Genomic DNA, 27,480 nt, shown 5'->3' on the forward strand with positions numbered 1-27,480 from the left:
AGTCTGTTATTTCATTGTGTGCAGCTAATGGCACTTTTTCATATAACAGATATAAAAGATTTTCCACATTCTTTAATGTTGATGTCGATCAATTGGGTTTTCTCCATCTTTCTAGTTACAAATCGATATATAGATCAGTTAAGATTAGCTTTTACATTGTGCGGGACATAATTTTCTCCAGTAGAAACTGTTTTACTGAAATACTCAATGGTGTTGTGATATTTTACTTTAGAATTGTATTGCACATCACAAATGCAATATACATATGCAGTCCAAAGATGAGCCAGTGATGCCACACAAGATCTGAGGAATTTAAACTTAGAAACTGTGAAATTCTTCAGCCCATGCTCAACACCCTCACACTGCAGTTAAGGGACTTCCCTATCATTCTAAGTGACAGCTTAAGTATCTGAATAACTCTAGGCCTCACCATTTTTTATTTTCAGAGAGTCCTTTTTCTGAAGACAGAAACCGATCATATAATAATTGTGATACCTGAATTAAAGAGCAGCTAGGTGCTTTACAGCTGGAACTTCCACTGGTCAACTACACAAAACAGAGCTGGATGGGGCTTTCCGTGAGCAGTTAAATCCAGCAACCCTCTCTGGGCAAGAACAGAGTCTACAAAGGCCAGGGACAACAAAAATAGGACTCCCTCAGATTCAGTTTTCAACAGGCAATCACAGGGAATGCAGCAATCACTGTCTGCAGTGACAACAACCATGCTATGTACATAGTAGTCACAAACCAAACTTGATGCCTCACTGAATTTCTGATACATTTCTTTTGACATTATCACAAAAGCAATTTAATGACCTAAAGACTAGCTTATCCTCTGCATTCTGGAGGCAGAGGAGTACCCCCTTACTTATATAAGCATTGCAAGAAGGGCAGAGTAGTAGGAAAACCTTTTTCCTCACTTAACAGACACTTAAATCTCCTCTTTGTAGCCCTGATGATTTCTCGTTTGGAATTACACAGTTCATACACCATATGTAGCATATTTCTTGCAATTATTTATCTGTGCCCTGCTGCCTGTATGACCCTTTCTCTTTCCACGTCTGAAGTGAGGTTGAATTCTACCTTCCCAGAAACGGACTCTGTGTCTGAGTTTTCTTGTTGTTGTTTTTTTTTTAAACACTGTGCTGTGACCTCTGCTCCTTCTTTCTTCTTGTGTTCTCAGATAATAAGCCCATATATTTCAATAACGACCCACCAATATCTGCAAAGGGTCCAATGATCATAGAAGAAAAATGCCCATTTAAGTATTAAATTTTCTCAGCAATAAGACACACACAAGATCAATTACCAGATGACATACAGATGACTCAAGTTCCCTCAAAAAATTTGTCCTTTTTTCTTGCAATGCTGGTGAGCTGGCTTAATTATGAATTAGAAACACAGAATTTTCAAAAACTGCCCTGAGCTGTGTGGCAAAGCAATATAAATACAGTACAAGATGGTATCAACCTGAAAAACAGTAACAGTAGCTGGTAACAGTACCAGAAGAGGCCCCCCCACTGTGAACAGGTACAAACTCTTGGAAACTCTTTCTGAAACACACTGGATAAAGCATAAGACAACTTACATCAGAAATGATAACCCAGGGATCCATTCGTGGAAGTCACTGCCTGTTTTCTGCGCAACATGCTTCACTTCATCAGGACGGCTGAGACAAAACTTTCTTCAGTACTTGCGTGCAGTGCAGCTTCAATGAATAGTGTGTAGGTTTGAGGGTAGGTTGGGGTTTTTTTCAGTATTGGAAAGAAGACATTTCCTCCCATGAGTTTTCCTTGGCTGTTCAATATTTAATACAGATACTCAAGCAGAGCTTTTAGATTACCTAATGCTCTGTTTCATATCAAAAGGTAACACTGATGCAGGTGTAATGCTGCCCTGTAGACTCATAAAATTATGGCAGTTCCAAATTTCTCCTGAACATAATCCTACCAGAATACCAGCACCATGACAACAGATATCACAGCAAAATGCTAAATAGATTTAACTGGGAAGTCTGTCAACCTCTACCATCTGCAGCATGTATTTACATAAAAAAGACAAAAACATGAAGGGCTTTTTGTCCCGCCATTCTGCCATCTCTCTGTCATAACACACACAAACCTCCCTGCATGGCAGAGAACTGGATGATGAACCTGAAGCCTCCATCCAAGATTTGAGAGAGGATGGCAAGTCTTAGGCATTACATTAACTTATATCATGCTTAGCTCCACAGAAGCCAAAAGTTTTGTATGATTCTGGGATCACTGCTGTGGTGAACTGTAAAAACAGCGCAGTTTTTCCCCTTCACCCACAGTATCAACAACAGGATTACAACAGGGAACTGGTCAAGTGATGGCCCCTTCTTCTCCTGCTGCCCTTCTGCTTTCAGGAGCAAACAAGCTTTCTTCTAAGATGGAAGAAGCATCTTGGGATACCTTCCAAGCTTTTTTTTTTTTTTTTTTTTTTAACCAGGAAATCAAATTGGTCAGGAATCTGAGAAATCAAGATGTGGGGCATGGAGCAGGAGGAAAAATGCCAAGAATTGCCATTTAAAAAAAACTAATTGTTAATTGCTCTTATTGCTTTACTCCAGGGACAGAATGTTATTTGCCTTCAGTAACAGAAGGCTGGAGAAATAAGTTACACCTCCACAGCAAATACAAAGGTCTGAACGAGGGAAAGCTCCAATGGCTCCCAGTCCTTGTGTCCCCAGAACACTGCATTCCACACTGGCTGGAGAACTACAGAGAACTGAAGAAAACTGGGTTTTCCTGATCTTATCAGGAAGATTTTAATTTCTGCAAAGGGGAAGATTTGTGCTGACACCTAAGAGAGCAAGACAAAAGGCTCCACCTTTAGCCCAGCTCAGACCTGTCACTAATGCCCTGGAAAAGGCCCTGACGATTGACATACATTGTGCTGCCATTGCTAAGGGCTGCTGTACTGCTTCTTCCCAAGCTGTCATCCATCCCCCTTTCTCCCTGTTAAAGAGGGGCCATGGATGAAATATTAAACTCTGGCAGCACTGGACAACCCCTGCCTGGGAGTGGGGCAGAGGGCACTTCTACATGCACAGGTTGCAAGGGTCCAATCACAAATAAGCTCGGAGATTTCATCCTGGGGCCTTTGGGGTCCAATCTGGCTAGCTCTGGATCCCTGGCCCCACTCAATCTCACAAGGACTAAAGTAAAATATGGGAGGTGCTCTTTCTCCTTGGGATGACCATCCCATGATTTATTGTGGAACTCCTCTAAGAGGGTCAGGGAGAGGTAAAAAGAGGTTGACTGTGTGATGGTGGGAGATTTTAAACCCAGACAAAGGGGGGTGGAGGAGAGGAGCCACAGCCAATGGGATACAAGCGATAGGAAGGGCAAGGGGAGGAGTAACCTGAGGAGAGACCACCACCACAGGGGCTTTGGGGAAAAACAGAACAAACCATGTGATACAAATACTATTGAGTGCAAAATACTAAACCCAGTGAAAGTCAGTCACATTAAGGGGGCACATAAAGGATCTCAGGCAAGGAAGGAGATGAAAGATTTTGATTTATTCAATTAAAAGCTTAAACCCTCTGCATTTACAACCCCTTTCTTCTCTTTGTCCCATGAGACAAGCAGTTTGGGAGTACTGCTAACCATGGGCACCTGGTTAACTAGTCCTGGAAGAAGCTCCGTATCCACCCTCCTCAGATTCCTGGATCAGCACAGCCAAGTCTCCCTTTCTAATCCCTTTCTGAAATGTAACAACTTACATCACTGGGATGTTTCTTTCCAAAGAAATCATCATCTAAGTGCCAAACTCACTCTCAGTGGAAGATTGTCATTTAACCTTTCCTCCCTCGATACACACATATTTATTCTCCCCATAGCAACATAGATCCACTAGCACAGAGATATCAGTAATGGGACTCAGCTCTTCCCTATATATTTGTCATGGCAAATGTTCGACACTGGCACAATGCCAGTGTCCCCATGAGAATACCCTCTCCCTGGTGTCTGCTGTGAAATGTGACCAGGAATAAGCAAAGCAGGCTCCAGCTTAGAAATAAAGAAAACTTCCTTAACTAAACTACAAGAAAAAGAGAGAAAAAAACACAAGGAAAATGAAAACCTTACAAAAGCACTTTCCTCCTCCTCCCCACCAAAATTCCTAACGCAATACATTCTCCCAAATCACCAACTCTCAGTCCAGCACCACTCTTTAGAATACTCAATCTTCAGTTCATGAAGAGGAGAGGAGTCCTTCTTGCACCATAGGCTTCCCCTGGAAACACCGTTGAAACCTCGTGTACTTCCATGTCACTCAGCACTGCCCAGAAAGTCCTTTTGCCATCGTGACGTCTTCCTTCCATGCCCAGTGCTCTCACCACTGTGCATGGACCAGAGCTGCTTTTAGGGTTGTCTTTTAAGGATGCCTTGTCTCACTCCAAAAAAAAGGCCCAGTCTCTCCTTCGGGACATCTGTCCCCCCCCCCCCCATTTTTTGCACCCCCTGGGGCCGAGGGGTACCCACACTGAACCCTCCTGGTTCTGAGGCACTGCCTCCCCCTAAATGCAGTCTCTGTGTCACAGGAAAAAAAAAAATGGTTCCGTCTATGGCCACACAAGAAAAGTCCAGCCAAAAGGCCACTCCATCATCTCTCCCCCCACTCAGCCAGTCTTCTCCGCTTCCCTCGTGGCCCATCCCCTCTGCTCTGGCCAGGCACCTTCTCGCCGCACTCCCTCCTTCTCCTCCTGGGCCGGCCACTATCAAATTCTGTCGCCTGCTCTCCGTTTCTCTCCTGGGGGGCGGGGGCGGGGGGGGGGGGGGGGGGGCTGCCCGAGGTCTCTTGGCGCTCCTCCATCCTCGAGATCCGACCTCTTTCCCACAGAAGTCCTAAAACAGCTTGCCAGGGGTGTAGCTCTGGTTTTCAATCCCTGTGTGTTCTCAGAGGTGTGTCCAAACTTCTGTGGCTACACCAGGTGCCAATATTAAAATATGAGCACCTACTGGTAACCACAGCACATCCAAAATAAAACCTACTTCCTGTCAATGTGAAACCATGACAATATTATAGCTTCTTTCCTGAGCAGGATTTATGTTGGCAGCTGTGTGGCAAAAGCAACTGTGTGGGAGGAAAATGGTTTTATATAAAACTTGGAAAAACCAAAATAATCTTTGAGAGAAAAAACTATGTTTCAACCATTCTCTTCCATGGAAGACTATTTCTTAACAGAAAATAATCACCAACAGCAAAAAATACAGAACTATTAATCAAAAAGGTAACAAAATTACCATGAATTTTTTCTTTTCTTTTATTTATGTGACCACTTTTTAAAATGTTTACATAATAATATAGATGAGACCACAGCTGTATTTATAATACAGGAGACCAGAAGGTAAGTCAGCTTTGAAAGTAACAATTAAACTGTACTGGGTTTGAAGGGCCAGGTTTTAGCAGCAGTGCGGCTGCAGGGCTGGCTTCTGTGAGAAGCTGCTAGAAGCTTCCACCATGTCTGGCAGAGACAAGCCCTGGCAGCTCCAAAGACAGACTTGCCACTGGCAAGCCTAGGACAATCAGAAACTGTAGTAATGCCTCTGTGATAACACAATTAAGAAGAAAGAAAAAAAAGTTACTGTGCAGTTGCAATTGCCAGAGAAGAGTGGGGTGAGAATATATGGGAAGAAAAACTCTGCAAACACCAAGGTCAGTGGAGAAGGCAGGGCAGGAGGTACCCCAGGCACCAGAGCTGGGGGGATTCCTCTGCAGCCTGTGGTTCAGACCATGGTGAGGCAGCTACGCCCTGCAGCCCATGGAGATCCATGGGGATGCAGAGATCCACCTGCAGCCTGTGGAGGAGCTGGGAGTGCCTGAGAAGAGGCTGTGACCCAGTGAGAGGCCCATGGAGAGAGGAGACCACGCTAGAGCAGCCTGTCCTTGAGGGACTGCACACCATGCAAGAGTGACCCCACTCTGCAGTGATTTGGGAGGACTGCTGCCCATGGGATGGACTCACACTGCAGCAGTTTTCAGCAGCTGCTTATGAGATGGACTCAGGCTGGAAGTTTGTGGAGAACTGTCTCCTGTGGGAAGGCCCCTAAAGTGGCATGGAGAAACAATTCCCCCCTGAGCAACCAAAGAAACCACAGGTGATTCACAGGAATGGGGTTATGGTCAATGAAACTGACCATAATCCCATTCCCTGTCTCTTTACACTGCTGGAGTAGAAGGTAGAGCTGGGAAGGAGGGAGGGGTGAGAGGAAGGTGTTCTTAAGGGTTCATAATCCTGCTCTGATTTGGTTAGTGTAATAAATTCAATTCATATCTCTACCTACAGCCTGTATTGCCCATGATGTTTGATGAATGATCTCTCCCAATCCATATCTCAATACATGAACCCTTCATTATGTTTTCTATTCCCTGCCCCGCTGGGAAGGGGAATGACAGAGTGAACTGGCATGCACATGGCATCATCAGCCACTACAGAAGCAAATCCCATGGCTGTGTTTTCCTTTAACTGTGGTGGAGCAGGAGAAGACTCAATTTCCCACCCTGCCTCTACTGTACTAACAAACAAGGCAACATGAATTATCTCTGTATTTCTGATTCACCTTTCCAGGGCAATCACATTGATAAACATACCCCTAGCCCTCACTATTAAAAGCAAAGTTTGGTCTTACAGAAGCTGGTATTTCCCCTTACTCACAGGGAAGACTCTCTAAAGGTCCCCTTGCTCTGAGGCTGTGTTGTGACCTGAACTTATGAAGCTACAGATTTTGACATCAGTGTGGATACCTTGTTTCCAGTCTCTCCAGCCAGTACATGCTCCTCCATGTCCCACTCAGCTCATGGACTCCTCCACTCCCAGATCACTCAACCATCTCACTGACTCTGGGCTTTTGTTCCAGCCTCTCCCACTTATTCTCTCTTTACATTCACACTGATGCCTGGTCCCATACTACTCTGGCTCCTCACAGCTTTTCCACCGAGGGCCTTTATCCTTGCTGTCACCTCCTCTCAGCTGTCTGTGTCCATGGATCATGGCAAGGGCTACTTTCCTGTCTGCAGCTCCAGGGAAAAGTAGAGCAGCCCCTTAAATTAAGTCTTCCAAGGACAAAAAAGTCTAATAGCTGACCTTTTGGTCTGAAACATTTCTGCTAAAGGAATAAACAAATAAATGCACATGAAATTGCAATTTCACATGAAGAATTCTGGAGATGTTGCTGCAATGCCTTAGCTCATTTAGAATTCCAGCTTAAAGATCTAAAAATAGTAAAGGGAATCCCTCCCCTCCCTGCAATTCATTTGGCACCAAAGGTATGTAAGCTAAAATAACAAAATAGAAGTACACCTGGAAACCATAGAAATTTACAAATGATGCAAAAGAGTCAAAGCAAAGCTCTCCTGGAAGATTCTCCATACCTCAAATAATGTAATTTAAACAAAAGAGCTTCCATTTGAAGCAGTTCAGTTCACTGTGGAATTTGCCACCTTGACAGTAAGGATCCCTGAAAGGACAGTACTGACAGCAAAAAGCCTCATGCACCTGCACTTTTTTCTTGAACAGTTCAATAGGACAACACACTATGTGACAACACTACATGTTGCAACACTGCCAGTACTGCTCCAGGCTTCAGCAATATGAATCTATTAAATAATGTTAAAACCATTGTATTTGAGAGGGTTCTCCAAAACAAAGAATAGTTCTTGCTGGACTTCTAGAAATTCAGTAACATTCCATTTCCACTTCCTTGACTGCAGTGATGGTTATCACACAACTGCTGTAATGTTTGTAGCATAGCTCCAAAAGATTTTGGTTCAAACATACAGTAAATTTTACACAAAGCATTTTTGAGCATTTTAAAAGACATGCAGATCATGGAAATGATGCAGTAACCTGTCTGCATAGTGCTGCGACATCTGTCTTAGACTCCTGAAAAGCTGACATGGATCCTCAAGGGACTTCCTTGATTAAAAAACATTAATTAAATGAGTGAACATCTGTGCTGTTTTCCAGCTAGTAATTAAAATCAGCTGGGCATTGTAACCTCCTTAAAAGTGAGAAGTATACAGAATAAGTGCAGTCCACTTTCTCACATTTGGGTAGGGCCAAGCAACTTTTTGCAGCAGCATTTACCGTAACGGTTCCTAAGTGATTTTTCTAGCCTTTTGGTGGTAGTTTTCTTCCTGGCTAGCCTGAAAACAGGAACATTTTATTCTTGGCTTCACACATTAACATATTAACCATGACAGTGCTGACATTTGTTGCTAAGTAAAATTGATTGTTAAATGGTCTAGAAAGCTGCCATTACATTTAGAAATAGCTTTTAGAGTTTGAAATTAAATACTGTCAACACAACTCATGTTTCCATTTATAGACAAATTTGACAGGAATTTTTATGGCTTCACATAGAAAAGAAGAAGGAAGACAAGACTAATTTTTTTAATTGCTCTCAAACTGTATTACATGAAGTAACTGACCTATACAGAATCATAAGAGCTCAAGGACTATTCAGGACAGGCTAGATGAGAAAATGTCATTTTACACATGGAGATGAAACATTGCTTCATCCCCCTTCCATTTTCCAGTGCAAACCATGAAGTCAGAATTCACCCAGGCTCATCCTTTTCCTCATATTGCAGATATTCTCAGATATTTAAACACAGCTTTATTCCCTGAAATCAAAGGAGGGAGCCACTGACATGCAGTAGCACAATGAGGCGGAGATTATCAGGAAAAATGAGATTTCACAGCATGTGACAAGCCAACTGCAAGTATAGAAACTGGAAGTATCAGATAACTACAAAAGGGACCATCTCTGAACAAGAAGGCAGATTCACTTAAGCTGCTCTTAACAGCAGTGCAGACACTTAGTCTAGAGGTATCAATGCAAGAGCCAGTCTGGAATTAGTACAGGAGCGCTCAGACATTAGGCTGCAGTGAGAATTGGTGGTTTCCTACAAGTATCATAGGTATTAGTAAAATTTTCAGAGACTTACAGAAATATTTATTTCCAAAGAGCATATGGAATGACTCTGCACAGTGACTGTACCCAGCCACTACTTTCCAATACTCTGACTTGTGTGCTTTTTCTCTTAAATTTCCTCATGCATTTTCTCATAAGTGACTTTACAAGACTGGGTGGTTCAGGGACAGGAAACACCTCAGGACGTTTGCTTTAGTATCCACTAATTGTAGATTTTCCACAGTGATTTACTTTCTGATCTCTACTTAGTAAACCAAACAATGGAAGCCTGTGAATTTCTGTTCAAGGCAGGTTTGACACATCTCTGCCTTGTAAACCCTCATCTGTATGTTTCTCTTTAGAGAAGGGGACCAGGAAGAGGTACCCTAGAGCACCCAACTATCAGCATCCTGGGATAGAGCAATGGAGTAGGCAGCACCTGGAACCTATCTGGTTCCCTCACATGGCTCTCAACTACAGAAGTGACCAGCCATGGGCAACCTAATTGGACCTGGAATCACTTGAAATTTCTGTAGAAGCAGGAAAGTTAAGCTGGGAATTAATCAGATCTTTCTTGCTCTAGCGTCACAACAATTATGATCTTATTTTACCTATTTTCCTCTTCTTCTCAAGTGTTTCATTGTCACAGGTGTTCCAGTAACACGAATCTGGCAATCACATTCTGTCTGGAATAAAATTGTTTCACACTCTTCACCACTCTTCACAGTGCAGTGAATTGACATCTTAATGAAGGATTAAAAAATAATTTATTTGCTGTCATGATATCATTCCTTAGGCCGACCTACTTTTTTTGGGCAGTAAATATACTTTTTGTGCTACCTGGTCCAACTTCAGCCCAGTATCAAACCAGTGCATATAAGGAAAAAGAATTTGTCAGTGCCAGCTCATAGCTTTCTGCAAAAGGGACCGCCTTTTCCTGTCTGAGAGGTTTATGCTTCTGAAAACTAAGCAGACCGTTCACAGACTGCAAGCAAGAGCCTCTAAAAGAACTACTCAAGTTTGACAGCTTACACTCTCCTAGTAACTGGTATCATACTATTCCCTGAGAAGCAAGGAATCTATGGCAGTTGCTAAGAAAGTGCCACCATTCATACCACAAGGTATTCAGAGCTGAATAACCCATGGGTAGCAGGATTCGTGGAGAGGACAACCAGGAGATGTACCTCAGATGTCTTCTCCCCCCATTACAGAGTGCACAGGGATGTCCTGGAGACTATGGCATCACTGAGTCTTACTGGAGAGAGGACACATCTCAGAGAACATATGACTACTTCTAACAGTGAAATAAAAATAAAAGCTGAGGCTATTTGGGAAGTGGATACATACAGAAGTACATACAGAAGCCAGCAAGCTTAAAACAAGCATTGGGGAAAAAAAAACATAATCATAGCCATAGATCTGATCATCACCCTGATCACATTAAAAAATGGTCTGTGTAACAAAGAAAAAACACTTACCCTGGAGTCCTTTTCCAGACGAATTTTGTGTTGAAGGCTGCGTCTTCTCCTGGCTTTAGCAAGACCATTGTGATAAAAAAAGTATCCAGATTCTAAAAAAGGGAGCTGAGGAAGAAGAGAAGAAAAAAATAATAATGGAGCTATTGGCTGTTAATAAGAATGACAAGAAAACTTTTACCTGTGAAGTGATTCAGGAATCTACAACAAGACTTGTGAAGAGTAATACCAAAGAGCCCAAATCACTCTTGAGAATGCCACTTTTAAGTTATTTTTGAGAAGTGCACCCAGCAGCATTAAAGTTGTTTGCTACAGGTTTGCAGTGCATACCTTCATTTGGATGCACTTGGTACTCTTTCCACCTTACATTTAAGGTCAACAGTGTCAATATTTCTGACAGACACCCCAGATCACAAGAGGAAGCATTTCTTATTTCCTGAAAAAGCCAGAATAAAAGAACAAAATTAATTGCAAAAGATTTGAAACTCCAGAGAGCATCTCTCACCAAGAGAGCCTTATATAAATGCTTTGCTGAGCTGCTGTAGCATACTCAAACTGACACCATAAGATGGAAGGCAGAAAGCAAAGAGATTTCCACTTTCAGAAAAATATGATACTTGGAGTTTCTTCTGAGCACCCTGAAATGGAACACACAAAGCGTATTAGGAAAACAGACAGCTCAGTGCTCAGGTGGGAACAGTGTTCTGCACCTTTAATGTCCAAGACATTTAAGGAGCAAGCAACACCTCTGATGATGGGAGGGTTTCCCATCATTAAATGCACTTCTCTTCTCAGGACTGGCAGAGAGCAACTGGAAGGCTCACAGACATTTAGCTTTTAGAAGGCTAAAAGACATAGTGTTAGGAGAACACATTGCATTTCCAGCACTTAATTAGGAAGCTCCACTTGAATCTCAAGTGATCAGTTCTTTCCCCATTTGAACTTATTAAGTACATTCTAGTTGAACATTTAAATCTAAGCAACTAACTGCACATTTTTAAACTAAGCTAGTCCTTGTAAAAGTTGGAAAAAATGGTTAGGAAGTTACACATTAATGCTATGAATACTTCAAAGGTTTGACTACCCTGCCTGTAAAATACCTTTCTAAAAGAGATATTCTAGAACAGCTATGACAGCCTGTTCCTTTTCTTTTTATTATCTGTACTTCATGATAACATAAACATCTTAGCAGGAGATCAAAGTTCTTTACTGAAATACCAAGGATGATGTCTAGATAGAAAAAATGTTGAGAAAACCTGGGCTGAATACAGGTAGCGGCATCATGCTGCCATAAAACAGATTCTGTTCCTGTTTACACATATATACAGTGCATAAATATAAATTACCTTCTATGAAACTACCTCCTGTTTCAGTCAATCTATCACTATATCTGGTACACTCCCACAAACATAATTTACTATACATGGAAAGCAGTGTGGAAATAGAAGATGGTGAATTCTGAAAGTCTAAAATCTGGTAATTCCAAAAATGAGTAGGCAAGTTTGGATTTTCTTTTTCTTCAAAGTACTTCTTTGTGTTAATTGAAACATTTACTATCAATGAAATGAAAGCATTTAATTTTCATGTTAAAATTCCATTCTGTATGATATATAAGCATGAAGTAACTTTTTAAAAAAATCAAAGCATTCTGTTCCGATAAAAAAGACCTCTTTTAAAGTGTTTATGAAAAGTTAAGGAGATTTCATCAAAATCATTATTGTTCCCTGGAGCTGATCTGCATGGCTGACTGGAAAGCTTTTCTGGGTGAATAATCAGAGTATTTAGCTTCAGCTCCACACACTTGTGAAAAATACAACAGATGAGGCAGAAGGAGAAAGAAGACTATGAAAGCTCACAGTAAAGGCCACCAAAGACTCCTGCCCTTTGTACATATCCTCAGAGTCAGAGCTATTGTGCTGGTTTGACCAGGAGGTGGAATTCTGGGATGCTGTGGTCAAACCAATGGGTGCTCAGATTTTGATATTGGCACCTGATGTGGCCAGTGGGGTTTGGACACACCTCTGAGAACACACAGGGTTTAAAACCAGAGCTTTGGACCTGGGAGTTTCTCTTGGGACTTCTGTAGGAAAGAGGTCAGATCTCCCTCCCCCCTCCAGCTGCTGCTGCTGGGCAGAGGAGGGGCAGCCCTGCGGTAAGCCTGGTCCTGGACAGAGGTGGGGGGTGAGGAGGCCCTTGAGGACAGAAGGGTGGAAGAGCACCAAGAGACATCGGGCATCCACCCCGCCCCACCAGGAGAGAGACGGAGAGCCGGCGACAGAATGTGATAGCAGCCGGCCGAGGAGGAGAAGGGGTCAGTGCGGCGAGAAGTTGCCCGGCCAGAGCAGCGTGGGAGTGCCGGAGCTCTGGGACAGGCAGAGACTGAAATTTTTAACCCTTTTCTTGCATGATAGAAACCTTGCAAAAATGCTGATCCTCCTGGAGCTGAATGAGAGGAGAGATAAGAGATGAGATAACAAGGGATAGACCTGAGGGAAGTGGAGAAGACTGGCTGAGTGGGGGGAGAGATGATGGAGTGGCCTTTTGGCTGGACTTTTCTTGTGTGGCCATAGACGGAACCATTTTTTTTTTTCCTGTGACACAGAGACTGCATTTAGGGGGAGGCAGTGCCTCAGAACCAGGAGGGTTCAGTGTGGGTACCCCTCGGCCCCAGGGGGTGCAAAAAATGGGGGGGGGGGACAGATGTCCCGAAGGAGAGACTGGGCCTTTTTTTTGGAGTGAGACAAGGCATCCTTAAAAGACAACCCTAAAAGCAGCTCTGGTCCATGCACAGTGGTGAGAGCACTGGGCATGGAAGGAAGACGTCACGATGGCAAAAGGACTTTCCGGGCAGTGCTGAGTGACATGGAAGCACACGAGGTTTCAACAGTGTTTCCAGGGGAAGCCTATGGTGCAAGAAGGACTCCTCTCCTCTTCATGAACTGAAGATTGAGTATTCTAAAGAGTGGTGCTGGACTGAGAGTTGGTGATTTGGGAGAATGTATTGCATTAGGAATTTTGGTGGGGAGAGGAGGAAAGTGCTTTTTGTAAGGTTTTAATTTTCTTCCCTTATAGTTTTTTTCTCTCTTTTTCTTGTAGTTTAGTTAAGGAAGTTTTCTTTATTTCTAAGCTGGAGCCTGCTTTGCTTATTCCTGGTCACATTTCACAGCAGACACTAGGGAGAGGGTATTCTCATGGGGACACTGGCTCTGTGCCAGGCCTAAACCATGACAGCTATGAAAGTTCAAATTCTGTCTGGGTTTAGGTAACTGTTTTAAAAAGCAGATTTACACTTAAACTTCTATCTGACATCTTTATCAACTGGGTGATCAGGCATTTACATAATCCAGAGTTTGGTAATAGTTCTGGCTCTCCAAGGAAAGGCCCTTTCCCCCACACTTAATACATTACTCTATGCCTCAAAAACATGTAGGGGAAAAACAATCAAAATAGGCAGATTACAAGTTACAGCTTGAATACCATCCTTTCCTGTCTGTGGCCCAATTAGTCTTCTAATTCTCTCCACTAAATCAAGCTACTTTTCTTCCTTTCATTTTAGTATCAACCATTAAAATCAAATCCAGTCAAATATTGATCTTGATGTTCTTCCTTTAAGCAATTCTGAACATATCTGGAAATATATAATAACAGATATTTGCTATTTATTTTCCATATAAGGTTAGTCTCTAATACTTCTTAACACGAAGCAATATTGCATATAGTAACCTTTTAAAGCTGGTGTATTCAAGTTTGACCATAAGCAACTACAATTGGTACAACAATGACTGGATTTATGGATTTATCTTAAGTAATAAGATTGACTAAGATTATTCCACTCTTTCCACAGTTATCCCAGTAATCTTTGAGGAACTTGGATATTTTACGATTCACATGGTTTTTCACACCAGATTAATTAAACCCAGAGTGAGACACCTAGGAAGGCAGCTCAGTAAGGCAATACCTGAAAAATTGTGATCCAGCACTGGTGATTGTGAATAATTAATAGCAGAAACCAAGCAATTTTCAGGAAGAATCTAAACCCTGCAGTAAATCCTTGAAATCAATGAACATACATTTGGGAGAAATCAGACACCAGGGAAAGGGCCTAAAATGTCAAGCTTTGAAGAGGATTTTCCACTAAGATCTGTGAATACAAGGAATGATTGAAACTTCCAATTCTGAGGGACTCCTACTACCAGGCCAGTAACTTATTGATCCCAATCAAATGGAGGACACAACCAGCTCACAGGAGGATTTACATTCCCATTGTCATCTACTCCAGTAAATGTCTTTTGATGTGGAGCTATAGCCAAAGAGCAAATAGTGCTATATAACACAAATAAACAGTGCAAATACTGAAATGAAAACAGATCTCCTGTACATAAAGACTTTGAAGTGTCATCAACAGTATCTGCTCTGTAATCTTGTAGCTGTAAAGCTGGAATTGTTATGGAGTAAAATTACTATTCTGGCAGCAGCAGGCTCAGCATGTACCATGGAACAATAATGCACTCAGCCTCGTGGCTCAGGTCCTTTTTGTAAGACAAAAGCAATGCTTCCTGCCCTCAAAAAAAATTAGCAATTAAGTAAGATAACTAATTACTGGAAAGTACTTTAACATTCAAGTGAGGAGGATTATTTAGAAATAGGCCTAGTTATTGCCTTGATGTATAAATATTGTCCATTACAAGGCACAACTGCCAGAATCTCAGGAATTACAAGCACTTCATTACTTGCAATATTTGTATAACAGTACTGGTGGAAAATGCATATGAGCAAAACCAGAATCACAAATACAAAACAGCACACAGAGCAAAACATTTTATATCCACCTGTCTCCTTCTTTTCTTCATATTTGCAGCCTCCTTGTGGTTATTAATAACACTTTCTGGAGCAAAAATGAACTGTCTTTAACCCTCTTCCTGAAGGATGTGGACCAGAAAATAACTTTTAAAAATTCAGTGATCAACTAAATGCAGCAAAGAAAAACTCTTTCAGTGGAAGAGGCTTAACTGAAATCAAAACAGACTTGATGATCTTAGGGTCTTTTCCACCCTTAACAATCCATGATTCTATGAAGACTGCCAAGATGCACCATTTGGTACAGAAAGAAGAAGGACAAGTTTCAAACTGTCCACAATTTTAGCACTAATACATCTGAGGTTTCTTAGCTGTCCTCAGGCTACTGCTGAATCACATAGGTTGAGGTGTAATTATTACTGAAATAAAAATGAGTAAGTTAAATTCATGGTTCTCAACCATTTTGCACTCTTCTCCTTACAAGTCTTTCCCCAGAAAGAAAAGGGAGTGACTCTGTGCTGCCCTAGATGCCACTGCTGGGAAGATGTGCTGTAAACATGCAGCTACAATTCTTCCCTGCCAGGCCCAAGCATTGCTCCTGAGAGATGCCATTCCCTGGTACTAAAAGGGAGAAAAAGACAGTCCACTGCTGAGCCCTCAACTGCTCTGAGAAGGAAAAATCAGGTATAAAGTAGCCTGTTTCTCAGAGACACCTAGGATGATCTAGGATGGGGCAGCACATAGAGACAGTACCCTAGAGCTGATGGCTCCCATCCCATCTTGTCTACCTGACAAAATCAAACTGCTCTTCTTTCTTAGTTTTGCCTTGAACAATATGCACAGTGACACCAGTTGCAGTTTTCCCTGCCACAAAGCAAAGAAAATCAATATCAGCTGCAAAGCAGTACAGAAGTTTAAAGAAAAGCCACAGAAAGACTAAAATCAGATATTGTTCCTCATTCTAAAACTGCAGCAAGTGAGACCACCTTGAGCAGAAAACAAGCATCAGCATCTCCTGACCAGAGAAGCCCAGCTAGCAAAGGTATTATGAAGCGGCAATAAATTTTTAAGAAAATTCCCAAGTCGAATTAAGCTGCCAGTGGCATCAATATTTTACCTGGCTCTCAGGGAGAGGTCCAGCATTCACTGTTTGTCACTAGTTTTAAGAGGTCATATAGAATACGAAATAAAAGATGAACATTGGTTCCAAGGCTAATCTTTAATATAAAATTTTACTGGCTCCTTGTCTTTAACATTGCATTCTACTGGCTCACTACAGAGCTCTACATACATTATGGTGCCCACAAAAAGCTTAGGAATAACCTGGATTGCCCCCTCTTATTTTAATGGGAACTACCTCTGCCCAGCCTTCCCATACTGCCTTTCACACTAACGCAGAATACCTACAGCATTCTGCTAACTTATGTGCATAATTTCCAATGATTTCTCCCCAATACGGTAATATTCTAAAATCAGTTTACTTTAATCTTTTGTTAAGGTTCCTCTCCCAAATTACTAATGGGGACAATAGTCTGCAACAACTTTCTTTTGAGCAAAATCATTTATAAATACAAGAAGGGCAATTTATAGCAAGTTATCACCTTCTTTGGTCACCGAAATCAGCATAAATGGATCTGTCAGTGAATGGCATTCACAGAAAGCACTCACTCAGCCAGGCGGACACAGACCCTCCTCAGAGCTCCTTGCCTGCCTTAGTATGAATATGTGGCCATGGATGTGACAGTCCAAACACTGGTGCTAAAGGAAAAAAATATATACCCATCCCCCAAATAATAATTTAATATTTTTCTTTTTTTAAAGAAGTATTACACAAAACATTTCTCCCCATAGAGTCCAAGCACTGCCCAAGCTTATCCCTTCTGACTTTGAAAGGAACCATAAACTGGCATAGGTGAGCTCCTTCATCCCATTACTGCTCAGTAATTACACCAACAGAAAATATGACCTAAACCCAGTAAAAATAAATGTATTTGGAGCCTTTGTGGGCCCCACAGGCCTCACACCTTCAGTTACCATTGTAAGTGAAGCACAACAAAGTACCTCATAGCAGAAATTAGAAACCTTTTTGAAACCTTTTCATCCCAGTTTCACCAAGAACTGAGGATGCTTATAAATATTCAATAATCATTTTTAAACTCTCTTGCTCTAATTTTTGCCCACCCCAATTAGCATTAGAAATCATTTTACCTTTAAATACATAAATGGGAGCTAAGTCTGAAGTCAAAAACACTCACTCACTTTAAGGATAAGGGCCATGTAAGAGAAGAGCCAGCTAGAAACACAGGTGGCCTCAGGCACCGAAATGACACAGAACAAAGCACAAACATGAAAGGATTAATTCAAACATTGGTAGAGAAATGTAAAATAGCACAGAGGACTAAAGCTGCACCAGAGATCACCCAACATTAAATCCAGTCTACTGCGTCCCTATGGCCCCAGGCAAGGATTCACACTTGCTCATTTGTGTGCTATAATTGCGCTGAAGGCACAAAATAAGGATTTCCATTGTAACCAGAGTTCTGCACAAGCTCCAAACAGCCCCAAGGACTAGCACAGTCAGGCCCAGGTGCGAGTGCTATGATTCAGTCTTCCAGCTCAGTTCTTCTTGTACCTGTGTCCTAGTCAGCTGCCTCCACCAAAGTCTAATCTGCTTCTCTTGGCAAATCTGGCAGGTGGAGGTGTTATAACCATAGCTTCAACACTCCCAGAAGGTACATTTCATATGAAAACATCATAAGATCATCCTTGTGAAATCAATTTAGTAACACAAAGTGAAAATTTTTCTTACAAATTAATTCATAAATGCTTGTCTTAGACATTTTCATGTGTTTTCAGCTCTGTTTCATATAAATATCCAACCATCTTTTAAAGGAATCAGCAACTGGTGGTGGGAGTAAGAAGGGACCAAGACTAACTAGACAGATATAAAATTCAATGATAATATTTTACACACATGATAACAAGGCCACCTGCTAGTGTTATTTAGAATAGTGGGTATTCTGTAAGAACACAGCAACACTGCTTAGAAAGTTCTATTACATCCTCTCAAGCCAGCAGAAGTCATTTCCAATGGTTTCTCAAAGGTTTCCTCATCTCCACAGCAAAATATTTTCTCCTCTAGAAACAGTGTAAAGTCAAAAGTGATGTCCAAAGAATTTGTAGAATATGTACCTTATGATTTTATTTTATTCAAAAGGATAAAACAAAGCCTTTTGTCTAATCCCTCTTGCATGCAGCAAGAACAAGGTTAAACAGTCTCATAAATAGCTGGACATGAGGTGTTTAATAAAAAACAAGTAAATGGAAGAAACTTAACCGGTTGTGGACTGCGTTTACAATTACATGTCAAATCTGTCCACATGGAATTCATCTGAATGCCCCGCACAATTCGTGGCAAAAAAAAAAAAAAAAAGAGGCCCTTTCAAAGCATGATCCGTCTCACTTCTCTGAGATGGCCATGTTAGAATACAAGCAGAGCTGAGCCCCAGGAGCTCTTCCACTCTGAAGTCTGTAAGAGAAGCACTGCTGTTCAGGTAGATCAATTCTGATGTTCAATGGCTACTGTCATTTTCTCATCAGTTTTGTTGTTCGATTACCCCACCCAGTGTTTCCAAGCACTTACAAAACACTGCTCCATAGGTTTGGTTACAAGTTTGTGATACTAGGAATTTGATCTGCAATTGAATGAATCACACAGGTGTAAGGTTTTACTGATCTGTATCATTGTTAGGTTTGTCACTGAAGAGCTCCATCCTGCAAGCATATCAAGTCATCAGTGACAATACTCTGGATTTGCTGATAGTTTTATCAGTGAACTGAAGAAGTAATTTGACACTTTAAAAATGGCTATTCTAATTTATAGGAATGGATCTGTGCAGTTTATAGAGTTTTATCTGTTACTCCCCAGTAACTGTAAACACCATTATCAAGTCCACCACATGCCCTGTGGAAAGCAGGATACCTCCCAGATTTTGAGGAGAATGTTGTTTATATACTAGACCTCAAATTGGACTGTCTGGGTTAATCCAGATTGTCATTACCAGGAGTAGGTGATTATTTTTGTTTGGCTGACAGGCTGAAATAAAGGCTGAACAATCATCATTATATCCTCGTACATAAATGGGGTGGCTGTGGGTGTGTGAGCAAGAAGAGCACCTCAGTCAAGCCCTGGGAACCAGAAAAAATTCTGGAGTTCAGCACCAAAAAAGTCACTGGGAGCATCTACCAACTGTGTTGTCATTTTCAGCAGCAACAAACGACCACTGGGAAAAGGAGGAAACCTCTCCAATCATTCAGCTACACAATTCCATTACAACCACACAAAGATCAGCTAAACACACACATAATTTAGAATAATTAAGTAAATAAGATTTCATGAGAAGGTGAATCAATCAAATTTTCTTAAAGCAAGTATGTGTTACACATAATTTTTTTACACAAATTGGGAGAATTTTAGCATCCCATTAAAACAAAACAAAAACACTTCCACCCAATGAAAACAAAACAAAACAATAACAAAGGAATACAACAAAATAGAATAAACAAACACACACACCCCCAAACCTAAACAAACAAAAATGAGAAGACAAACAGAAATCAGACTCCAGACATTCTTTAGAGACAATTAGTCAGTACTTGACCCAGTTAATTAGCCATAACTCATTTAGTCTGAGGCAGTCATGCTGTAAGAATAAAGGGAGGAAAAAGGATGGTAATCCAGAAGTGGCTTTGCCAGTTCTATATTTTATTAACAAAGATGAATAAAATTTTGGCTCTAAGTACCTGTCTCCTGCTTAGAGCCATACCTCAAGGTATCCTGTCACTTTTTTGATGTTCTGCTGTGTTTTCAAAGCATCTCTCAAGATGCGAATATTGTGTGTAAGTTTACACACCTCAAACGACCTTCTCTCCAAGACCATTCAATCCATGACCATTTCCTTTGCTATTTCCCTCTCTGCTCTTGCTTAACATGGTAGCAACTCTGCTCTAGGACAGAGCCAGAACTTAATTTCCAAGGACACGAGTATCTTCTTATATTAGGAGAATCTTAGGCAATTAGAGCAGTAACATTCTTGTTTCAGTTGCCTCCTATGTAAAAAGGCATATGCCTATAAGTATTAGTTTAGTTATTTTATTTATTGATAGGATTCACTTAATTAAGGTTTGCACAGCATTACAGACTGTAATATGGAACTCTTAAATGTAAAATGCCAAGTGCCATTGCAAACATATATTAATGGGTATATCTACACATGTAATATATCTGTGAGAAATCAGGCACCTCTTTAACAACAAATATTTGTTAAAGGTTGTAATATATTTAAGCAATATTGAGCAGAAATCTCTTCTTCCTATCAGTAGATCTTCCTTAGAAAAAACTCATAAAAAACATTTTGATTCAGTTAGATTCTGCAAATTTAAATGGCTATGGTATGCCTCTGAGATAGATCAATATTGCTGAAGCAATTAGCACTGCTTATAAAAGGCCACTTTGCCTCACTCCTGATTTACAGCCAACCCATCTCTCCTTTTAAGCATGCAACCAAGCAGGCTGACTACTATTGTCACACAGGAGCCTGGTGTCACATCAGCTTCAGAAACACAGAGATAAAAGCCATGAGCTAAAGTTTGCTATTTAAATAACAACATTCAGATGCAGCATGCCCCAGACACAAAATGCCAGTACTTAAACTTCACCGATGAAGAAGGGGAAAGACGTTGCTAAACACTAAGATCCTGATTTCCAGTAAGGCATTTGGGCATTATTTTTAAGTCTACATTCATGTAACCAAGTGGCTACATAAACATTTGTGCAAGTGCTTAGCTCATGCAGCATCTAAAAGCAGAGTCAGGAACTTAAGCTTGAATGAAGTAGACGGATAAGAACAACTCAGAGCAAAATTAGTTGGTTACTGACAAGAGTTATTCAAGAAGGCACGGATTATGTGAATTACTCTAATGCAAAGATGCTAGCTCTTACTGGCACTTTAACAAGATCTGACCACTCTTGCAATTCAAAACCTTTACTCTTTCCTTTTTACTTCGTGTCTGTTTAATGCTAGGCTGCCAAGGAAGAGCCAATAGACAGCAAGTGCTTCACAAAGAGGTTTCTGTTATTGCACCACACTGAAAAAGTCTTCCAGTTGCCAGAGAAGCAGTCAGATCCTTCACAAAAATATATGCTTCATGGGAGAGAAGTCCACGGGTTAGAAACAAAACTGCAACATTAAAGGACAGAAGGACAGGAGGGTCACACTGTTTCTCTTTTTTTTTTTTTTTTAACATAAGGTAGTATGCTTGAGAAAAGCAGGGGAAGGAAGCCTCAAGAAAAAAACATTTTCAGCAGAGCCAAGAAAAGAAAACATTTTGGAACACTGCTGTTTTCCTTATTTTTGTAAAGTTTCTTGATTCTGCTAGGAGGAAGTCATAGACACTAGCCTCACTACCACAAGATCAGGTCAGAGGCAAATCCTTTACTCACCACCACCACAACCTGGAGAAAGCTCCTGTTGACTCTTGACAAAAAAGCATAATGGTCACTTCACAACAAGGAGCAGCTGCTCTGAATGGGATCAAGAGCTCTGTGGTAGACAGAAGAAAAAAAGGATGACTTATACCTAGGAATAATGATGAGAAAGGAAAGCAAACAGCAACACCCAACACCACCCCTTACCCTTCCTCCCAGGGCCTCCCTCACTGACCTTTCAAGCATCTGTGAATTAAATCTTTTACTGCCAATTAATAAATGATGCAAGTCTATTGCTGGCAGAAATTGTTTTCAGTCCAGTATGTGCTTGTATGTTATCTTGCTCCTATGACATTAGTCAAGCAAGAAAAATGTAGGAAAGGAAAATTTTTCATCCTTTAGAGCTTGAAAAACTGGTTTCTCTAGCAAGGTATAATATATTTTACATGAATAATAACCATTCAGATAGAAGGGGGGAAAGGGATTTTACAGAATCACACTGTTTTAATCTTCATCAAAAGAAAGAAAAATATCCACTAGCTTTCCTGACATGGTTCTATTCTGAACTATATCTTAATTGTAGGAGAAATTGAATGGTTTTACAGTTAAGAGATGAAAAGTACATTTGCCTGTGAAGTCTGGGGGTTTAAATGGCAATATAAAAATTAAAAGGTGGAAATGCTGTCAAGATGATGATGTCATAATCCACAACCACCATTCCATCAATGTTAGCAGCCAATTTTTCCAAATGTGTAAATGTGTTCCAGTTCTGATTTTGAATACTTCACTCAAATTCTGAACTGCCAGTTCCACTTTACAAATGGCTCTAAGTAACTTCTAAACAGCTAAGTTCAACTGAAATACCGTTCTAAAATTAGTTGATACAGAGAAGCATAAAGTCCCCATGGGACTGATGGGAATCCAACTGTCATGGTTATAGCTAATTCACCATATTTGGCTGCAGCTAAAAGCCTTAAAAAGAAGCTTTTGCTGCCCTTGGTGTTGCACAGTAGGTGACAGAGGCAGTACTCACCCACAGAGCACATTTCAGAATCACACTCCTCCGTTTCACTGGCTTTTCATAAAAAATGAGTAGGTAGAAAGAAGGATCCTTTGTCATCAGGAAAGGGAAGGCTATATTCCACCTCTTTTACTATGCATACAAGGAAGACTTACCTCTTTGGCTCTAGTTTTGTATCCAACAATCATCTGAAACAGCAAATTTCTCTACATAATAATAATAATAATATTTAAATATATATTTGCTGTGTTTCAGGTTTTCATAGGTTGATTCTTTGGATAAAACTTCTCTGACATACTGCCATCTTATTCATCTCATAAGCAAATAATTTAGTTCAGTCATGAGTATCTGGGATACTTGTACCAACTGGTTTGATGTAAACACTGAGGTCAATATTACCATTTGCTTTCTGTGGACAAAGTGTTAAGAATGTAACATTTCCACAGAAGTCTTGTTTAAGAAGGTAGGTAATATAGGACAATGTCCCAGTTCACTCCTTGTGAAAGAGCTGTTACTACCCAATTTATTTATTTATATCACAGTGTATAAATGGAGAGAGTGGCCAAGCTCGTAATTTCTTTTTTAAGTCCAAGCTCCTGCTACTTGCCGAACAGAGCCAGCGCAGCTGAGTTACACTGCTGAGCTACTGTCATAAATCTATGACCAAACTGTATTTCACACTGCTTGATAAACTGTGCATCATGGCCACTCAGAACTTCATGCAGTACACACCAAATGCAGCTTTCTCTGGGATGCTGCTTTGTCACAAAACACGGCCTGAGCCTGCTGAGCTGAAATTAAATCTCCATTTCAGTAGCACAGGGTTTGCCTTTTCGATGAACTCCTGAGAGTTAAATGCAGAGTTTGCCTTGGTTTACAAGAGCAATACACTAGACTTTGACAAATACTCGAGCAGTTCAGCTTCCTCCCACCAGAGGCTATGGATGGATGGAAGTGTTGAGCTGCTCACTGCAATATTTATAGCCGCCATGCAGCAGCATCCTGTAGAGACCTGACCCATTTAATTATCTGAAAAAGTGGAAAGAAAAAAAAAGAAGAAGAACAGGGTTTCTGATGACTGGAATAACATTGCAGGACAAAGGTAAATTTTACATCTATTAACAGCACTGAATTTGCTACTACCACTCACACAGAAACTACCCACCCATTCTGTGGACTGGACCTGCACAAAAGGGTTTCTCAGTTATAATATTTTAGTAAGAACTGGCATAATTTATCATTAATTTTAACAATTTGGCTTGATTTCCAGTTCACAGAATATTCTGTGAGCATGGACATTTCTCAGAACTTACTAATGGAAACTATCTACTAGATAAACTCTACCTACGCTTTGGCAACTACTTTGCAACTGCTTGATTACAAGCCTTTGAAACTTGAGTTGCATGTCTCAATTTTAATTTAACAACTCCATTGATGGATGAGGTTAAGGGTCATATGCAAACTTCTATTTAGCTGCACTAAGCAGTAACTATTACCAGCATAGATATTCCAGGGAGTCAAGAAGCTCTTCTGTTGCTGTTGCTTTTGCTTGGTTTTCTTTGTTTGTTTGTTTGAAATCAACACAGTTTTCTTGTTAAAAGCGCCAGTGGAAATTAAATTTCTGCTAATATTGTTCTCCTACACTGATAGCAACAGCAGTGCAATTGGGTTTGTTTCCCTACTTTAACCACATCAGTATAGTTACAGCAGTAGAAGTTTTCCTAAGGGTTGGCAGGGTCTTATTGTAGGTGTGACGGGGGTCACGCACGGTAGGGACGGACGGAGATGAGATCTCTTTGAAGCTAAGTCGTATAACTTGTAGTTTATTACAAAGGGCGTGGGTGCAGGGCCCTGTTGCGAGCTGCCAGCTGCAGCTCGGAGCAGGCCCGAGAGAAGAGAGGCTTAAAGTGTAAGAGAGTCAACGGCAAAGGTTTAAGAGCGGAGAGCGTGTAGAAAGGAGGAGGTGAAGAAGTGCAGAGGGAAGACAAAGAGACAAAGAAAGAAAAGGGCACGAAGAAGAGCGCGAGAGCAAGCAAAGAGATAAAGGAGAAGAGAGATAAGAAAGTGCCAAAAAAGAGCGAAAGGAGAGCAAAGCTCCCGTTACAACACAATAAATCATCTTTGGTGTTGAATATGCAGATTCTCATTAACCAATCTACTACAGCATGCATATCTTATAACATTTCCACACAACCTATAAGACTCACTACATTACCATACTATGTTTACGTGTTAAACCCTAAATCTTATTCTTTGGGCCCCATCTGCCAAGCTGCAAGGCCTGCTCTGACTCTTAGGCCTGCCTGCTTGCAGAGGGAATTGTTTCCTCCAGGGGGGATTACATTCAACTGGTCACAACTAAGGTATCTCAAAGATTGCTTTCATTTCAATCTCGCTTATAGTTTCTATATTCTCAAAATCTTTTGCCAGGCAGTCATATTTAAAAGGCTTTCTTGTTTCATCCTCCCCAACACTTATATCTTGTCATCTGGCATGTTATGTGAAGAAGATAAAAGGCTATCTTTCACCTTCACACAACAGTTGGATTTCCAAAAAGATAACAAAAATTCAAACACCTCTGTCCTTTTCTGAAAGAGACAAGCAGCAGACCTAGTCTGCTGGGACCATTTGCCTGCAAATAAACAAATGCCAAGCATGCCCAGCACTCTGGGCTAGATGGCAGGAGATCGATTAGTACACAACATGTTCCGGTATGCTGGGATCACAGCATTCAGGGAATGCTGTCCACTTCCTACAGGTTTTCTCCTTGACACTGGCAAAACTAAATATATTGTAAATGAAAACCAATAATTGCATATTTCCCCATTGGGCTGCAGCATCAAAAAAAAAGTGTAAAAAGAACTGCATTTGTGATACAGTTCCTGGGTCTCTACCACATGTTCTGTTTTGCAAATGGGTCCAAACAATATGGAATAAATAAAATTAAAAATGCAGACAGCTTTATAAACTGAGAGAATTCCATAACTCTGTTTATTGAGCTGTAGTTCAGGAAAAAAAAAAAACAAAAATCTGTAAAGGTAAGGTTTAATCTGCATGTTTTGCTAAGAAACAACTACAGCACACATTCAAAACAGTAATGAAGTAGTTACAGTGGGGATCTAGAGTAGGGAAGACTAACCCTATTGTTTTACACTCAAACAAGTGTAAAATCAGACAAGGTAGTTATTTCATAGTTCAAAGAGAACACTCACCACCAGCAAACAGTCTGAGTCTCTAGTAGAGAAGGAGCTTTACAGAAACTGGGTTAGGGATGTGCTTGAGTCTGTGATTTACAGATCTTCTTGATAATTTACAGCTTTCATGCGCATAATTGATTACATTTAAGTAACAGGAATTTTTTTTTGTTTGTTCCAGGTTAGCTGGTGGTTGCTCCTGGAGCTGTTTACGCATCGAAGGCAAAACACAAAATATTAAAGTATTAAAAAAAAAAAAAGAAGCAAACATCTATTTTCCACGTTTAGAGGTTGATCTGCACAGGAGGACATATTAAGGTTTTAGTATGTGCATCCCAGGATGAAATGTTCAGGATCTCGGACAGAAATCCCAGTAAAGTGCTCTCAAGGCTGTGAACTCATTATTCTGCCTCTTGGTCTGCCTTCTACACCACATCAACTCCCACCTCACAGGCTCCCTGCCTAAATGCAGGGAAGTGGGTTGTGCTGCAGTAAGAAATACAGCTTCTTTATCTGTTAAGTTTTGCTTTTGATAAGTCTGTATTTATGCAAGGTAAAGAAAAAAGAGAAAAAAAAGCAAAACAAGAAAACCTGAACGCTTGCAGTGTCTAATCAAGAAATTACTGGTTGGTTCCACAAAGCCTGGTCCTCAACCAGCAGCCTCCTAAGCAAAAAACAGCAAGCAAAGCAGTCACAGCTGTGACAGGTAAGACTGAGTTTTGCAATATCTAGAGGGATAAGGAATCAGGTGATACAAGATAAAAATAGAACAGCTTTAGGCAGCATAAACATAAAATTCTCCACGTTTTCAAATCCATGTTTGGTTCTTATTTTAAAATCTGGGGCCACTAGCTGTTTAAAACCCTGTTAAAATGCCAATGTAAAATATTTAGCCTTTTAGTTATGTTGGCATTTTGTGGACTCTCTCAGTCTCGCTGTTGTTGATGAAATGGAAAGAGATGCCTAAACTCTGATCTCCAAAGAGAAGACCTTTCTAAATGCATCTTCCACCTCTCCTAGCTAGAAATTAATTGAAAATTGCAAGCCAAGATCAGAAAGCAGCTTTTTCAGCCTGCATTAAGAAACGTATTCTGGTGACAACCACACCAACAGGCAAATAAATCAAATGGGGGGGAATCAATCAAAACTAAAAACTTGTTCTTTTTGCAGTTCTTACAATATTAGGGGGGCATTCTCACAATTCCTGAATGCTCAGAGATGGTAAGACTAACCATTTTAAGAAAGAATATGTTTTATCACAGTATCTCTTTCACCACAAATACACAGAATCAATTTTAGCAGGTAAAAATGGACTGAAAAATTGCAAATATTAAAATAAGAATCAAAGAGCGCAATCAGCATTAGAAAGACATCTGTATTCAAGATTAATTCAGGGAAGATTAAAGAAAAACTGACTACTCTTTTTGACACGTTAGGACCCTAGACCTAAACAAAAGCACCTGTTTATCTAAGTACCAAGCCCTTCTCAATCAACTTACCAAGCATGAATTTAAAGCACATTTAGCCTACCTGACATCTTGTAGGGGTTTCAAAATGATGG

General features: G+C 40.7%; 1 protein-coding gene across 2 annotated transcripts in view; it reads right to left on the bottom strand.

The window, feature by feature from the left end:
- PCSK2 (proprotein convertase subtilisin/kexin type 2) overlaps positions 1-27,480 on the bottom strand; it is a 111,306-nt gene that overhangs the window by 80,710 nt on the left and 3,116 nt on the right. The window contains exons 2-3 of one of the 2 annotated variants that reach the window (XM_059467938.1): positions 21,720-21,819; positions 10,424-10,528 (exon numbers count right to left, since the gene is read on the bottom strand). Coding sequence is in view for 1 of the 2 variants with exons in the window: in XM_059467937.1 (XP_059323920.1) it covers positions 10,424-10,528 (105 nt within the window). In the remaining variant the exon portion in view is untranslated. The remainder of the gene's footprint in view (positions 1-10,423; positions 10,529-21,719; positions 21,820-27,480) is intronic. The other variant, XM_059467937.1, reaches the window with a different exon arrangement.

The sequence above is a fragment of the Ammospiza nelsoni genome, chromosome 3 (assembly GCF_027579445.1).
Source record: "Ammospiza nelsoni isolate bAmmNel1 chromosome 3, bAmmNel1.pri, whole genome shotgun sequence".
In the NCBI taxonomy this organism is placed as follows: domain Eukaryota; kingdom Metazoa; phylum Chordata; class Aves; order Passeriformes; family Passerellidae; genus Ammospiza; species Ammospiza nelsoni.